At 39.8% G+C, this 16,812-nt stretch overlaps 1 protein-coding gene across 2 annotated transcripts in view; it reads left to right on the forward strand.

The window, feature by feature from the left end:
• The window catches only part of plxnd1 (plexin D1), a 76,663-nt gene extending 59,895 nt beyond the window's left edge, over positions 1–16,768 (forward strand). For both annotated transcript variants that reach the window (XM_077717165.1, XM_077717247.1), the window contains 13 exons: positions 1,031–1,161; positions 1,321–1,519; positions 2,654–2,800; positions 2,925–3,081; positions 3,408–3,511; positions 5,879–5,942; positions 8,122–8,156; positions 8,681–8,785; positions 9,324–9,487; positions 9,564–9,711; positions 13,540–13,680; positions 13,750–13,824; positions 16,070–16,768. In XM_077717165.1, coding sequence (XP_077573291.1) covers positions 1,031–1,161; positions 1,321–1,519; positions 2,654–2,800; positions 2,925–3,081; positions 3,408–3,511; positions 5,879–5,942; positions 8,122–8,156; positions 8,681–8,785; positions 9,324–9,487; positions 9,564–9,711; positions 13,540–13,680; positions 13,750–13,824; positions 16,070–16,186 — 1,587 coding nt within the window. In that variant the 3' untranslated portion in view covers positions 16,187–16,768. The remainder of the gene's footprint in view (positions 1–1,030; positions 1,162–1,320; positions 1,520–2,653; positions 2,801–2,924; positions 3,082–3,407; positions 3,512–5,878; positions 5,943–8,121; positions 8,157–8,680; positions 8,786–9,323; positions 9,488–9,563; positions 9,712–13,539; positions 13,681–13,749; positions 13,825–16,069) is intronic.
• Positions 16,769–16,812: the final 44 nt, after the last annotated feature.

The following is a 16,812-nucleotide window of genomic DNA, read 5'->3' on the forward strand; positions in this document are numbered from 1 at the left end:
CTCTTCTGCCAGAGTGGCTTGATTTGGTTTCTTATTATTCCCCGCTCTTCCAACTGGGTCACGAAGAGTCATAAGGACTCCACTGTGGGGTTGTTGATGACGAGCCGAAACCGTGCATTTTGTCATTTGGCGCCTTTGTGTGTCGTTACTAATGCTTTATGCGTGTTAGCAAAATGCTCCCTCTTAGAGCCCGATGGATGCATTTAGAAATGCGTCTTGTTTTGCGATGGAAGGCCAGGCGGCAAAGAAAAGCAGGCATTTGGAAAGAGTGCTTTCACACAGGCGCCAAAGGTGAGCGCACATTACGAAAAAAAAGTAACAATCCTCAGCTAGTTTTGAGGTCGGCGGCCGAAGATGAGAAGGAGGGGGTCGGCGATTGTCTGAATGTGATGAAGTGCCCACAGTCTGCGGCGTCTTCCCGGGAAGTGTTTCCAGGTCGTGGCAAATAAATCTCACAGGCTAGCATTTATCTTAATGGGCACCTCTGTTCTCCTTCTGTCAGCCCGCAAGCGGCGCCATATGGTTACTGCTCAGTCACACCCGCTGATTGGCCGTTACGTCCGCGTTCGCCAATTTGAATGGGTGCAAGAGCGGGGGATGATGTTGACCTTGGAGGAGAGCAGAGGCCACTCAAGTAGTATTATTAGAATTAAAGTGTCATGGTTTGATATATACCTTGGACTATGTTTTGCTAAAAATATCCCAGATGGGAGGCGGCGCATCGTAAAAGTGCACAGGTGCACGCATAAGGATGAAAATGAGTCATGTTTTTAGTGCCGGTTTTGTGATAGGCATACATAAACCCACTGAAATTTGCGTGGAGGTATGCAGATTGTAATATATCCTTAATACTTTTGTTATGAAAGTTGAATTCAGGGTCAAGGTGTAGAGCAAATTATACTCGAGCAATTACGGTTATAATGAAATTCAATACCATCTGGTCACAAACCACCCAAATGTCCATTTTTACTTATGAAAAAGGATGAGAAAGAAGTGTCAAAATAACCGCTTCCTCCTCTTTTGCCTTCAGTCCACCAATCCGAGCAAACCCAACGTAGAGGAAGGCATAACGCTGTTCGCCACTCTTCTCAGTAACAAGCACTTCCTCGTCACTTTCGTCCACGCGTTGGAGCAGCAGAAGGACTTTGCTGTCCGAGACAGGTAAACGCCTCCTCAAATTTTGCTTCTCCGATTTTTATTATTTTCAGCAAGAGATAAGAAAAGAGCCCTTCAAATGCTCTTGTTCAGTATCAAGGATATTATTGTTGCAATTTACCTCACTCTAATGCTGCATTTTACTCATTTTTACTCCTGGCTCAGGTGCAGTTTAGCATCCCTGCTCACCATCGCCCTCCACGGCAAACTGGAGTACTACACTAGTATCATGAAAGACCTGCTGGTAGACCTCATTGATGCTTCAGCCTCCAAGAATCCCAAATTGATGCTACGTCGCACCGAGTCCGTGGTGGAGAAGATGCTCACCAACTGGATGTCCATCTGCATGTACAGCTACCTCAAAGTAAGGATTTTTGGGGAGAATTCCCCGTAGATTCCCAGGCGAACGGGTCACGGAAAGTCCGCAATGATCTAGCGTGGGTTGTTAGACGTGTCTGTTGGGGCCCCTTCAGTTCTCAAATTGCAAAAAATGGCTTGTTTGTGATGATCAGATGCAGACCATTGTCCTTTTGCTGACCCAGAAACTGCTTCTTAAAGGGCCAGACAACACTTTTATCCTGTGCCGTATGGGAGAAAGAATCTTGTTGAATAGAAAAAAATACATAGAATTTCATTTTACTGATAAATCATAGTGGATAAAAAGGTCAATAAATGTTAGCTTTTTCTGGATGTCAACGTCGTTAGTGTAGGGAGACATTTTGTCAATGCTGGTTCTATTTTAGCCAATCAAATGTGAGTAACCCAGATTATACATATTTTCTTTTGACATCTGTCATACCCTTCATCCCGTGCACCTGCGTTTCAGTGAATCAGTGTTTATATGCGTGGCTATAATTAACTTCACAAAATGGGGGCACTCATAAACGGTGTCATTGTTTTTTCTCTAATATCAGAGGTCTGAGAAATACAAGACTTCAAATTCTATTAGTAACAGTCTTTCACATGACGTTCATTTATTATTATTTTTCGTGTGTCCTTATAAGGCCTTAGACTAGTTCATTTTTTTTTACTATACTAGGTGAAGAAAAAGATTGCAAAATAAACCAATTCAACTTTGCTGTCTAAAAAGACATTTGTATCCAACATATACAAAGATAATTCCTACTGTATTTACCATTGGTGGATTTTCAGATGAAAGTCTATACTGAAATCTGATACACTTGCATTACACTGCCGTTCAAGAAATTTGGTTTGCGATAATGTTAATCAGTTTGAAACGCTACATTCGGTTCATGTTTAGTTCAGTTCTATATCGGAAAAAAAATCTTCATCTTGTTCATATCAAAAAAGAACTGTGTGACCCTATTCAACCTTATTTTAGGGACACAAATCCCCACTTAAAATGTAGAACTGTGAAATGGCATGAACATTTGTAGATTTGTCAGAGCCAAATGACACCAGTATCATCATAAAAAGATCTAATCTTATCGCCTTGGTCGGCTAACGCATAACCGCACTCTGCTCTGTCATTCTTCAGGAGACGGTGGGCGAGCCTTTTTTCCTCCTGCTGTGCGCCATCAAGCAGCAGATCAACAAGGGCTCCATCGACGCCATCACGGGGAAAGCGCGCTACACGCTCAACGAAGAGTGGCTGCTCCGGGAAAATATCGAAGCCAAGCCGCAGGTGGGAGGAATCCTCCTCGTCCGTTGGCCGCACTTGACTGACGGCAGGCTTATGAAAAGAAAACTGCTGAAAGTGAAATTCAAACCGTATCGCTGTGGTGACGTAGCGCTCTTTGTTTTCGCAGAATATCAACGTGTCCTTTCAGGGTTGTGGCATGGACTCGCTCTCTGTCAGGGTTATGAATACGGACACCATCTGCCAAGTCAAGGAGAAAATCATCGAAGCCTTTTATAAAAACTTGCCTTTCTCCCACTGGCCCCGAGCAGAAGATGTAGACCTGGGTATGAGTGGCGCTTCCCTGATTATCTTTCTTTCTTTCCCCTCCCCGGCCCCTCAGAGATTTGCCATCCTCCTTTGCAAAAGGTCAATTCCTCGCACGGAGCCACGCTAACCCGCGGCCACAATAAAGTAAATGACAGGATGCATTGAGGAGACCGTACAGTAATAATCAGGAGAATTATTGCTTCCGAAAGCCCGCGGTGCTGATTTGATTAATGGCCCTGGAGGATTTTGCTGGTCCTCCACGTCATTTTTGTGTTTTCCCTTTCGAGAAGCATTCCCGTTTCTTTCTCCTGAACTAACCCCGGACGTCTTGTGTTTCCCGCAGAGTGGTTTGACTCGGGAAGCAACAGCAAACTCCTGCAGGACCTGGACAACACCTCCATCATGGAGGATGGGCGCAAAAAACTCAACACAGTCTTCCATTACCAGGTGTGTAATCGCCAGTAATGCATTACTCGCACATTTATTGACAATAAATTTGAGTATTCATTTCCTCATGTATTTTTCCATGTTAATCTAATACTCAATTGGTCCAATATTAACTGGAATTCCATTCATTATATATATATATATATATATATATATATATATATATATATATATATATATATATATATATATATATATATATATATATATATATATATATATATATATATATATATATATATATATATATATATATATATATATATATATATATATATATATATATATATATATATATATATATATATATATATATATATATATATATATATATATATATATATATATATATATATATATATATATATATATATATATATATATATATATATATATATGTATATATGTATATATGTATATATGTATATATGTATATATGTATATATGTATATATGTATATATGTATATATGTATATATGTATATATGTATATATGTATATATGTATATATGTATATATGTATATATGTATATATGTATATATGTATATATGTATATATGTATATATGTATATATGTATATATGTATATATGTATATATGTATATATGTATATATGTATATATGTATATATGTATATATGTATATATGTATATATGTGTATATGTGTATATGTGTATATGTGTATATGTGTATATGTGTATATATGTATATATATATATATGTATATATATATATGTATATGTATATATATGTATATGTATATATATATATATGTATATATATATATATGTATATATATATATATGTATATATATATATGTATATATATATATATATATATATATATATATATATATATATATATATATATATATATATATATATATATATATATATATATATATATATATATATATATATATATATATATATATATATATATATATGTATATGTATATATATATATATATATATATGTATATATATATATATATATGTATATATATATATATATATATATATATATATATATGTATATATATATATATATATATATATATATATATATATATATATATATATATATATATATATATATATATATATATATATATATATATATATATATATATATATATATATATATATATATATATATATATATATATATATATATATATATATATATATATATATATATATATATATATATATATATATATATATATATATATATATATATATATATATATATATATATATATATATATATATATATATATATATATATATATATATATATATATAAAGGGATGAATAAAGTTATCTAATGGATTGTTGAAACTCATTAATGCACATATAAATCCAATCCATTTAAATAGGATGAACTATGACCCTTAAAAAAATGGTATTATTATTGCTCTACCTTTCATAAACTAATTTGAAAAAACATTTTATACAACATCCATCCATGTATGATCAAATGAGAGGGTTAACGGAGACTTTCCCAGATGATGATTGGAAGGTATATTTTTAAGTGTGCCTATATGTATGCTTCCTCTCAAAAATTTACACTTTTGTTGGTACTTTCTCAGGTTTTGCGACCTTTTCGCAACCTGCTTGTTAGCTTCTCAATTGTCCTTAGCCGTGAACGTGAGGGCGATTATTTGTCTTTTTATTCCCTCTCTGTAATTGGTGCTCTTCAGCCCAAAGTCACCGGGGATTGGCCACAACACATTCAGACACTAATCATTTTTAACACATTGTAAAATACACTATGGGAACAAAACTAATAACCTCCCAATAAGAAATCTTTTTTTTTTCAAAAATCATTCTACTTACTATACATTTAGTATGTAAAGTCAAATTATGCAAGTTATGTGTTGTATAGCAAATGACAAGCTCATAACATCCAACTAAGACCTTTACTCTTTATTTTTCCAAGATTGATAACTTGTTTTGACATTTACCAGACGGTTGTTTTGCCCTTTAATTGCAATAAAAACACAACCAACCCATTAAAAAATCTGCTGCAAGAAAAAAAAGCTCCGCAAAAGTAAGCAGGAATGTCTCTGTGTATTTGCTTATGTCAACATTCATTTGTGCGTGAGTAAACAGACACTGAGTGACCCTCTCACCTTTGACCTTTTACCTGTACATGTTAAGTGTGCTGTTTAGGTTTGCTAAGCCGTGTTGACGCAGCAACGTGGGGGGGTGCATCGCGTCGTGTACTTGCGTTCCCGGGTCACTGGGAAGCCCCACAATAGCAACACGGGCGCCTGTTAAAGGCAAATCCTCTACGGGAGCTTGAACCAACATTCACCTCTCACCCCGTCACCTCTGTTTTTCTCCGTCTGTCTTCTTCTAGATCCCCGAAGGGGCGTCCCTTGCCATGAGTATGCAAGACAAGAAAGAAAACACCCTGGGGAGAGGTACGTCGCCTTGCATGCAACACATTGATTATCAGCCACTCACTTACTTGCGGAAATATGCACAAGTAGAGGTTACATATTACTGACGGAAAAGTTCAAAATCATCTAAAAACGCAAAAAAGAACAATCATTCTCACTCTTGTTGTCATGGCAAAACCACATTACCATTCAGTAATAAATGTGGGCCAGGCAGCATACCGTCTACTAGTAGGTCATTCCATAATTGAAGCATAGTGCTCAGTTTTCAACAGTTTTTCAAATGACTTGGTTCATCACGAATGTCATATATACCGTATTTTCACGACTATAAGGCACACCGCATTATAAGGCGCACCCTCAATGAATGACATTTTTTCCATATATAAGGCGCACTGTATTATAAGGCGCACTGACTATTTTGGAGAAAATTTAAGACTTTTAAGTGCGCCTTATAGTCGTGAAAATACGGTAATTGCTATTGACTTCCAGGTATGAAGCACTTACTACACAGTCACCTCTAGAGCCAGCCATTGTTGATGTTTTGGATTTTTTTTGTATAAAATCTTGCAGTGGGGGAGGTTTTGTAAACTAAGATGGCATCTGCATATTTAACAGTATTGTTTCAGTTCAGGCGTTTGTGTTTTTTTAATATCCGACAGTGGTGGTTTTTGGTTTTCTGTTTTTTCCATATATAAGGCACACTGTCTATTTTGGAGAAAAATTAAGACTTTTAAGTGCGCCTTATAGTCGTGAAAATACGGTACATTCATTTGACTGCAAACTTGAAAAAATTCATGTTTTCTCAAGATCAACTAAAATCATAGCCAAGTTAAGTGGTTTGGACCAATCCGTCCACCACTGTGTCTCCTCACTTTCAAAAAGACCCCCCTCCCCACTTCAATGGCAAGCTTATGTGGACAAACACTGGCTGTGACTTCAAAGCATCAAGGAGATGTCACAGGCTTACTGAGCTACACGTGTGGCCAATATAAAAACACGGTGATCGCTGTTGAGGGTCTGGAGCCAGGCCCACTGGGCAGCAGCAGCGCCTGGCAGAGTCGCCACTATCTCTCAACACCAGTTTAGCAATTGAGCGAGCGTCTCCTCCTTGCAAGCCCGAAAGTCCACGCGTGTTCTCATTATCCAGCTATAAATAAACAGCATAATTTGGTCGGCACCTATGCTGTTTTTTTTTTGCAATTGTTGTTTGTTTTGGTGCTCAAGCATAGGGAGGTCACAGCACTTTTAAATATTTTTTTTTACTTCCGATCTTATTTTTTTTCAATACGTTTTTTTTACATTACCGATCCAATATTTTGAACTATTTTTTAATTAACTTTTCAAAGTAGGGAGAAACAAAAGTTGAGCAAGTCTTGTCAATGCCCTTTCAGTCAATGTATATAGTATAATGACGTATAATTTAGGTTTTTTTTCCCAAGTCAGGCATTGTTGTGAATTAGTTTTTTTTTTTTTTTTTTTTTTAATTTGGGCTAAGAGTTACTGGCAAGCTTTCAAGTAAAGAGAAATATATATATAAACTAACCTGATGCCGATGCACGTTTAACCATAAAAATACTCACACATACAACACACAGACATTATAAGATGGCTTTATTACTGCTTCTATCCAATGGATCTCCATAAGCTGTTCCCTCTCCTTTTTTCATCTTTTAAAACCATTTTCCTCCTTTATTAACTTTAGTTTGTATTTTTTGGTGGCAAACAGAAATGTCCAGTTGCCCCAAATATAAACCATGACCATAGCTAACATAAAGCATAATTGTATATAATGCTCGACCGTCTATAAAAGACAATTCATTCATCTAAGACCTTATTTAGATGCACGATGATATACCAAGCACAGCACTTTCTCCCAAAGTTTGTCAAGCGTTAGCATCTCATTTGCACTAATAGGTAGACTTTGTGTGTCTGCCTCTGCAGCTCCGTTCTCCATGTTCACTCGTAATCTTTCTCCTTCACTCAGTCTGACAGCCGGCCTTCCCTTCCGGCCCAGCGTCCACCTTAATCACTTTCACCTCTGGCGTCTATACTCTATCTACCTTCGTCTCGTCTCAGCGTCTTTGTTTTTTTGTTCCCTCCCTCTCAGCTGTCACCTCTCGCCTTCTTCCAACTGCCCGTCTTCTTTTATTTTCTCTTGTTGATTGTATTGTTTCTGTTTCTTCTCCTCCCACTCCTCTAGCCAAAGATCTGGACACGGAAAAGTACATCCACTTGGTGAGTAACTGCTGTTATATTCTCCAAGTGCTCTCTGACAATGTTGCTTTTGCTCCATGTGGAGATGGAGAGAATGAGGGTGAATGGAGGTGAGAAGGAAAGCCGCCGCTGCGAGGAAAGAGCGGCGCTAATGCAGCTTAAGCTCTTTTATAACCGTCTGCCAAGATACGGGCCCTTTGACTTTAGAATAATGAGTTCTTCGGAACGCAATTTGCCGGGTGAATAGTCCATTTTTAAGGGCAGATTTGTAGTCTTTTTCTTTTTTTTTTTAACTCCAGGCTGTACATTTGCATTTAGGTTGGGCTGTGCAAGTCAAGAGATGTGAGCCACAGACATTTGCTAACTCTTTTAGATTGTTTTCAACCGAGGGTAATGTGGTTTGTGGATCGTATATCTAATGCGCGAAACAGAAAAATTCCTCTGACTACCGCTGAAGGCTCGCGGCGTTCATTTCGGGTTCTCGCGAGGAGCTGTAAAAGCAAATGGTGTGCCCAGTGTTGACTCTGAGCCTCTTGGTGTTCCAGGTTCTTCCCCACGATGAGCTAATGGAGACCAAAAGGTCCCATAGGCAAAACCACCGCAAGAAGGTGCTGCCTGAAATCTACCTGACACGCCTCCTGTCTACTAAGGTGAGCACCCCCAAATCCCTTGGGCACCTTTTATCAAGAGACGTAAGAAGATGATAATTCGCAATGACTGTTGTAGCAATGAGTCACACAAAGCTTGGTTATTTTAAACATATTTGACTGTTCCTCGGCTCCCCTCATTTACAAGCTATCACATAGCTAGTAGTCACGTCATTATGTAAACGGAAACCAACCAATGTATTTCCGATCCTTGTCAAACTTTGCTTGAGTGATTAAACCCAGGTGAACAAGGAGAACTTAAGTTATACTTGACTTGCTTTCAATGCTGGTTTTGTTTTTTTTACATGATGAGCACACTTAATTCTGGTATTCCAAAATCGGCCATCCAAAAAAATAAAATGACTAAAATTATGAATCAGTTAATGAGTGTGGAATGTTCTCTATTTTGTTATTTCTGTTTTGTATTGACCTTTCATAACATTTAATGCCATTTTAATGCATGATAGTTTGCACTAAAATGTCTCAAAATGTCAGTTATAGTGTGCCTCCATCTCATCAATTCATGTCTTTTCAATCAAAGGGAACGCTGCAGAAGTTCTTGGATGACCTCTTCCAGGCCATCCTCAGCATCCCTCCTGAGCAGCCTCCGTTAGCTGTCAAATACTTCTTTGACTTTCTGGAGGAGCAGGCTGAAAAACGGGGCATCACTGATCCCGACACCCTCCACATCTGGAAAACCAACAGGTCAGTAAAGGAAAATGGTTGACGGCAGTCGTCAGTCAGGCGTGAGCTTTAAAAAGCCTTCCCTGTGCTCGCTCAGTTTGCCGCTGCGTTTCTGGGTGAACATCCTGAAGAACCCCCAGTTTGTCTTTGACATTGACAAGACGGATCATATGGACGCGTGTCTGTCTGTCATTGCGCAAGCCTTCATTGACGCCTGCTCTATTTCTGACCTGCAGCTGGGCAAGGTCAGTATGCTTCCACTTTACCAATATAATCCTATATGTTGCAATCAAACAAAGAAAAAGCAAAAGATGTATATCGATGTGTCAAATTATCAATATTACACAAACATCATAGATTTTTTTGGCATTAAATGTGTAGTTTTTTCTGGATTATTTTCTATAACCTTGAATATTAACCAGGTTTGCACAGCCACTTTCATTGAAGATTCACAGAATGTCATTATTTTTCAAACTACCATATTTTCTCGCATGTACGCCGTATTGGGCGCAAAAAAAAATTATGATTGAATCGAGGGTACGGCTTATATGCACACAAATTACTTTACAAACACGAAACTGCAAGGTGACAAGGACGAAACGCCATAACGAAAGTTTATTTTGACGTTTATGATTGAAATTCAAGAAGAAAAAAACATATCTTGCGTAAAACGTAAAAAAACCTCACTCCTACCTGCCATTTTTCACTCAGGGCACCGCCATCTTACCTAAGAATGACAAACCAGACCGCTATGCACACACTTCCTGGTTGTTCTGCTCACGTGACTTCTTCTTTGAATTTGTCTAAGTGCAGGCAACACCCTTTCAGAATGTGCAATCCAGCAATCGATTTATACTGTATCTCAAAAATCAGGGAGCATCTTATACGAGAGAAATTGTAAAATTCAACAATTTTAAAGGTACAGCTTGTAGGAGGAAATGGCTAATACGCCAGAAAATTTGGTAATATAGTTTGTGCTTTCGATACTCTTCTGTATATGTGCACTTTGTCATTATGTGTACCTGACAGGAAATCATTTGAGTATACTTTTCTCTGATTGGCCATCGCTGGGAACTTCATAGGCATAGGCAAAGCGTGTGGTGACTTTGACACTTTATAAAGAGACCTCCTGGTTCCAAAATGCTAATATATTCCGTTAATATTTGTACTTAAAACTTCTTTAAGCTTTAAAAGCTAATGAAGGACCAAGAGAGGAAGCCAACTTTAGATGGTGAGCATCATTGCACTTAATATTTAAGTGAGGTTTCAGAGTGCATACAGCCATTTGTCATGTTTGTGCCCAATAAGGGGTAAGTAGCCTGGCCGTGCACCTACACAGCCAGCCATAAACTCTGTTGTCAGCTCCATCTAGCTCACCTTGTCTCCTTTTAGGCAGGATGACTGATCCAAGGTCACAAGCTGTAGGGATCTCGCTTGTGGTTGTGCACAAGTTGTGTGTGAGGGTGTGCATGTTTGTGCGTGAGCTCAAATGTCACTGTCTTCCCTGTTCACAAATGCCTCTCATCCCTCCGACACTGTGAGCTTGTCAACGGGCTCTGCTTGTCTGCTGTCTCTTCCTGAGTTACTTCCTTCCCTGGAGCGAATCGAACAGTCGTCAAACAATGCACCTCCTTTACTTGCGGTTTTAAAGTTTTTATATATTTATTTGAATTTACATCTTTTTTTTGGGCTGCCCTTCTTTGGGAAACGCATGCTTTTTTCATGTAAACTTGGAAATACGTCGATTAGTTTTTGGGACAGTGACATGTGGTTTCTACAAAAATGAATTGGACATTTGTTTCCATCAATGGAATCTAATACATGGTCATTTAAAAAAATAAAAAAAATTACTATTCGTGGTCATTTTTATAAAGAAAAAACCCTTACTATACATATACTATAATGAGAAAAAGCCTTATAATACATAGTCATTTTTGATGAAAAAAAGCCTTACTATACATTTTTAATGGAAATACTACTAGAAGTACTTTTATCATTCATTTGGATTTTTTTTTTAATCACCCAAAATAATCACATGCCTATTAATGGTTAAAGTGTCAACTTTTGAACAGCTACTTCCACTCTAAGGACAACTGTTCCTGTAATTTATGTTGATGGCTGTCCTCACCCTTTGAAGTGGGAGGATTGACAGTCCCAAACTCCCTATCCATTTTTTGGGAGGAAAAGAAACAAGTCATGCCACTTTTATCAAGCCATAAAATATGTGAATGTTTCCCCCCCCCCAAAGTCAGCGTAAACCTTTGGTCCGATCCGGACAAGACCGGCGTTGTCGGCAGTGGGCAACATAGGCTTTGAACTTTCTTTCCCAGGCGACATGTCCGCAGTACTGCCAAACTTTTTCTTCCTCCCTGTCCCCAAGCTTGTTTGGTGTCAGCGAGAAAAGCTTTAGGGCGGTCACGCTGCACGAGTGTCCGCAAACAGGATTTTCTCCTGACAAAGCGTGCCACGAAAGGCCCACTTCCGCCAGCACTGATGAAAACGCCAAACTCCTCAAGCGGGCTTTTGCGTAAAGCCGGGGAAGTCTCTTCTGTCAGAATCAACAAAAGCCCAATTCGGCAAACGCTAAGGAGCGAGAAAGCCTTAGCCAGTCGACGTTCAGTTTGTCGAGCGTCATAATCTCCCGCTTGAAGCTTTTGAATAACCTTGCGTTGTTACGAATAAATCTTCCGCTGGCTTGGAAGCATCCGCTGAGTTGAGCTTTTTTTTTTTTTTGCGGAAGTTCCACCACAACTTTTGGGCGAAGCCGTATTCACCCAAAAAGCTAAGTGCACACAAAAAAGTGTGTGCAGTTTGAGAATCCTCAATTAAGATTTTCTCCTGAACACGGGACATTTTCTGGAAGTGGCGCTTAGTGCGGATTGAAGGATGGGCACACGGGGTCTGGATTAGCCACATCAAACGATGCAACGCACCCTGTTGTCACGGAAACCTTCTTATCTGGCAAGAAGCACCCTCACGCAGGGGTGAGAGGTCACGGGGGGTTGGCAAACAGATGGGCAAACAGCAGGAAGTGACCTTGCGGACAGGAAGCAGGAAGGCTCCCAAACTGAGCTCTGTTTAGTCAGCGCACACACACACACACACGGGCAAATACATCAAGTGACACAAATAACTCGTGACACACAAGTTTTCTTGTAAGCACATTTGCTCTGGACAACCCCCCCTTTCACTCTCACACACACACACACACACACACACACTCACACACACATTTATACTCCACATCCCTTGCCCTACTTTCCCTACACGTTCCCATCCTTCATTCGCTCGCAACTGTAGTCACCATTAAAAGCGGAATGTGCCCGCCATGGACTTCCTTTCTACTCCACTGAGCGCCAGTGTGAGTAAGGCAGGAAGTAAAGAGAACGGCTGGCACCGAGGAGAAGATGGACGCCGGAAGGCAACTCTCTTCCTTCCTCCCTCTTTTGTCTCCACTTGATGGGGTGGATAGTTGATGGATGAGTCGCTCATTGGTAGCGTTGTCCTCAAGACAAGGCTATCTTAAACCGAGACACAATTAGGACTTTTAGGAGTCAAGACAGAAACCAAGGAGAGCAGAGATCTAGATTAGAAGTCGGGAAACTATGGCTCGCGAGCCCACATATGGAAGAAAACAGAAATTGCTGGCAGTCTGAATCGGCTGTCAGATTGAAATTCAGATGGTGCTCCAACTGTGAACTGGACTACTGTATTTTTTGGACTATTAGTCGCACCTGAGTATAAGTCGCACTAGCCAAAAAAATGCATAATTAAGAAGGAAAAAACATATAAGTCGCACTGGAGTATACGTCGCATATTTGGGGGAAGCAAAGACATACATGTCATCTTGAAAGGCAAATTAAAATCTAAATAAATTGGAGAACAACAGGCAGAATAAGTGTATGGTATACTAATGTTACATGCCTGGTAATGTCGGTAACAACAAAACATTAAGAGTTATTCAGATAACTCTAGCATAAAAAAATTACATTAAATTGTGCAATCCATTTATGGGAGTCCTCCCACCCCACCGCTCAAATCAAGTTGTTCTTATGGGGGTTTCTTTTTTACAGGATTCTCCGACCAATAAGCTTCTGTACGCAAAGGAAATCCCTGAATATAAGAAGAGGGTACAGTGCTTCTACCGGCAGATCCAGGAAATGGCACCGCTCAGCGAGCAGGAGATGAACGCTCACCTGGCCGAGGAATCCCGGGTAAGTCACGTCGTTGCAAACGTTGTCATTTCAACGATGTTTCTGTCTGACCTGCTTTTCGTTTTGCAGAAGTACAGAAATGAATTCAACACCAACCTGGCCTTGATGGAGATTTACAAATACGCCAAGAGATACAGAAACCAGGTAGGAACTTCTTCACGTGGGCAGCGATACCTTGACATCTCCAAACATGACCAACACTTTCTCGGCGCAGCTGATTTTCAAATTTACAAATCTGCGCCATTTTTTTCTCTCTCTAAATTTCTTTCAAGCGTGGTCTAAATGTCCAAAATGGATAATTTGCTGCCACCCAATGGCCAAAGTACATTTTCTAGGACTTGTATGGACTATAATGTATTTACATATCAGAGCGGCCGGGTTGGGTGAGTGGTTTAACGTGTTGGCCTCACAGCTTTGGAGCCCTGGGTTCAAATCCAGGTCACGACCATCTGTGTGGAGTTTGCATGTTCTCTCCGGGCCTCCATGGGTTTGCTCAGGGTACCCCGGTTTCCTCCCACATTCCAAAAACATGCATGGTAGGATGAATGGACACTCTGAATTGCCCATAGGTATGAGTGTGAATGGTTGTCCATCGCCTAGTGCCCTGGGATAGGTTCCAGCACTCCCAGTGATCCTAGTGAGGATAAAGCAGTTCAATGAATGGATATTATATATCAGCCTATCCGCAGCATGTTTGGAGTTTGGTTAAATAACTTTCACGTCAATTGCAGTGAAAGCTAACAGAAGCTGGAAAAAGTGTAATGAAAAATTACGTTCACTAATATTGGTGGCCAGCCAATGGCTGGGCACTTTAAGACAAACAACCATTCACGCTCACACACGCAGATCTGTTTTTGCTACAGACGGGCTAACTTTTAATACGGCAAGCGTGAACGCAACAGATGCGGTTAGGCAGGCTGAATGGCCTCTGATTGGCCCTTCTCTTGCCCCGGTGGGCCTCGCCGCGCGCGTTTATGCTGAGTGCTCTCAACGTTTTGGTGACTAGGAACCCCGACGACTTTCCGCAGATGTTGTTTTGTAAATACGTGAAGGGCCGAGGCTTCGCAGGGAGAATGGAGGCACTCGAAAATGCGCGTGCAGGTGGCTTCCTTTACCCTCTCTGCTGGATGCAGAGGTGGCTAAAGTACTCACGCTCTCAACCAAATGGGCCAGTTTTCAGTGGTGCAAACATTGGCACTTAAAAATAATGTCTGCAGGAAAAAATATCCTCCCAGAACCGATTCAGTCACAATGTTAGGCTTCTTTTCTGCCGGTTTTGAGGTTTTTGCTTCACCAATGTTTACATTGCTCGAGCATGATGATGTTCTTTGCATGAAACAAACTATTTAAGAGCAATACAAATAGATTGAGAAACTAAATAGTGATGTCCTTTACCTCTCAAAATACTGCATTTCAGATGCAAAGAATGCGATTTTTCCTCTTTCAATGGGAGCAAGAAAGTCAAAAGGGAAAGAAAACAACTAGTATTAATTACATTCATTTTAAAACCTCCCCAAAAGATTATCGCCAATAATTAGCGCGGTGTAGGAGCGCCGTTAGCCATACCTGAGCACAATCCTACTGATAGGCTTGAGTCCAGGTGTATTTATTAATAATGTCACAAGAAATCTGGAATGTTGTATTTTCTGGACTATAAGTCAAACTTTTTTCATAGCTTTCACTGAGCCTGCGACTTGTATACGATTTATATGATATATTTTTCCACTCTGACCACCAACAGCTGTTTTTTAGGCTAGTTAGAGTAAAAAATAACATATTATCATGTGGCTATTTTGTCTGTTTTTCCCTATTTGACTATCACTTTAATGTTTGTTTCTGACCATTTAAAAACTTCCTCTCATCTAATTTTCTGAACCGCTTTAAACTGTCCTGTAGAAATGCAACTTATACTCTTGTGCCACTTATATTTACCTTTGATTGCGCATTTCCTTTGGCTAATATGACTTCTAGTGTGAAAAATACAGTACTGACATATGATTAGCTGAAATACTTGATATTTTTTTTCCTTTTTTATTATTTTTTTTCAGTGCCCCTCCCTTTTTTTAAATTACATTTTAATATTTCTTAATACATTCCTTTTTACTTTACTTTGTACTTTATACTCTTTACTATGATGATGAGTAATGAGTACGTTAATACTTTAGTCCTTTTTGTCTGTTAATGGTTCATATGTACTGTTAACGGATGCAGTTTTTTTACATGTATCGTATCTCGTGCTGACCCCACCCATCTGTCAAATTTTTAAAGTCAATGTGGCCCCGGGCCCAAAAGTTTGCCCACGCCTGTACTAGACTTTCTATTATTTTACGTACCTCTGTGATCTCTTGATATCTTCTAGTCACCATTCCGCCGTCCTTCTTTTCCTCAGGTGGTGACTGCGCTGGAGTCCAACCCGACGGCACGGCGCACTCAGCTGCACCACAAGTTTGAGCAGGTTGTGGCCCTGGTGGAAGATAACATTTACGAGTGCTGCAGCGAGGCATGAGCTTCTGTCCGTCCGCCGCCGCCGTCCGACCACGGTTGGCGCGGTGGCCCCACGTCTCGAGGAGGCCCGCGTGGGTCGGCTGGAAATGCTTCCCGGATGAGGCTTTGTGGACCCCAAGTGCCGCTGGTCTTGATGCACTGAATCCTTCCCCCCCTCTGGGGATGAGCCAATCGTGCACTGTACTGTATTATAATGTCCATAGCAATATTTATAGATGTGCCGTATCGCTTTGGAGGAGACGACGGTCATTGAAGTCGTCCGTGACGTTCGCAACGTTCTCAGGTGTGACTCGCCACCGTCGGTGCTTTGAACATTTTGTCCCAATGTGCTTTGATTTTTTTTTTTGGGGGGGGGGGGTCGGCGACTCAATGGGAAGAGCTGCCGCAACTATTCACCTTTCGAAACGTACCGAAACCACTCGCACGCTTGCTAAACAATCTTTGGGACCAAATAGAGGGAAATGTACATTCGTGACAAACGTGATCGCCATATTATCTCAAGACGAGTGTCTCTTATTGTCCGACCGTATTTGTGATGCCAAATGATTTGTCCAAATAGGGGAAATAAATCAAGTATTTAGGATTTGATTGTGTCTTATTTATCCAAATGGAGCTTGTTTCCAAAGC

Source organism: Stigmatopora nigra, chromosome 1 (assembly GCF_051989575.1).
Source record: "Stigmatopora nigra isolate UIUO_SnigA chromosome 1, RoL_Snig_1.1, whole genome shotgun sequence".
Taxonomy (NCBI): domain Eukaryota; kingdom Metazoa; phylum Chordata; class Actinopteri; order Syngnathiformes; family Syngnathidae; genus Stigmatopora; species Stigmatopora nigra.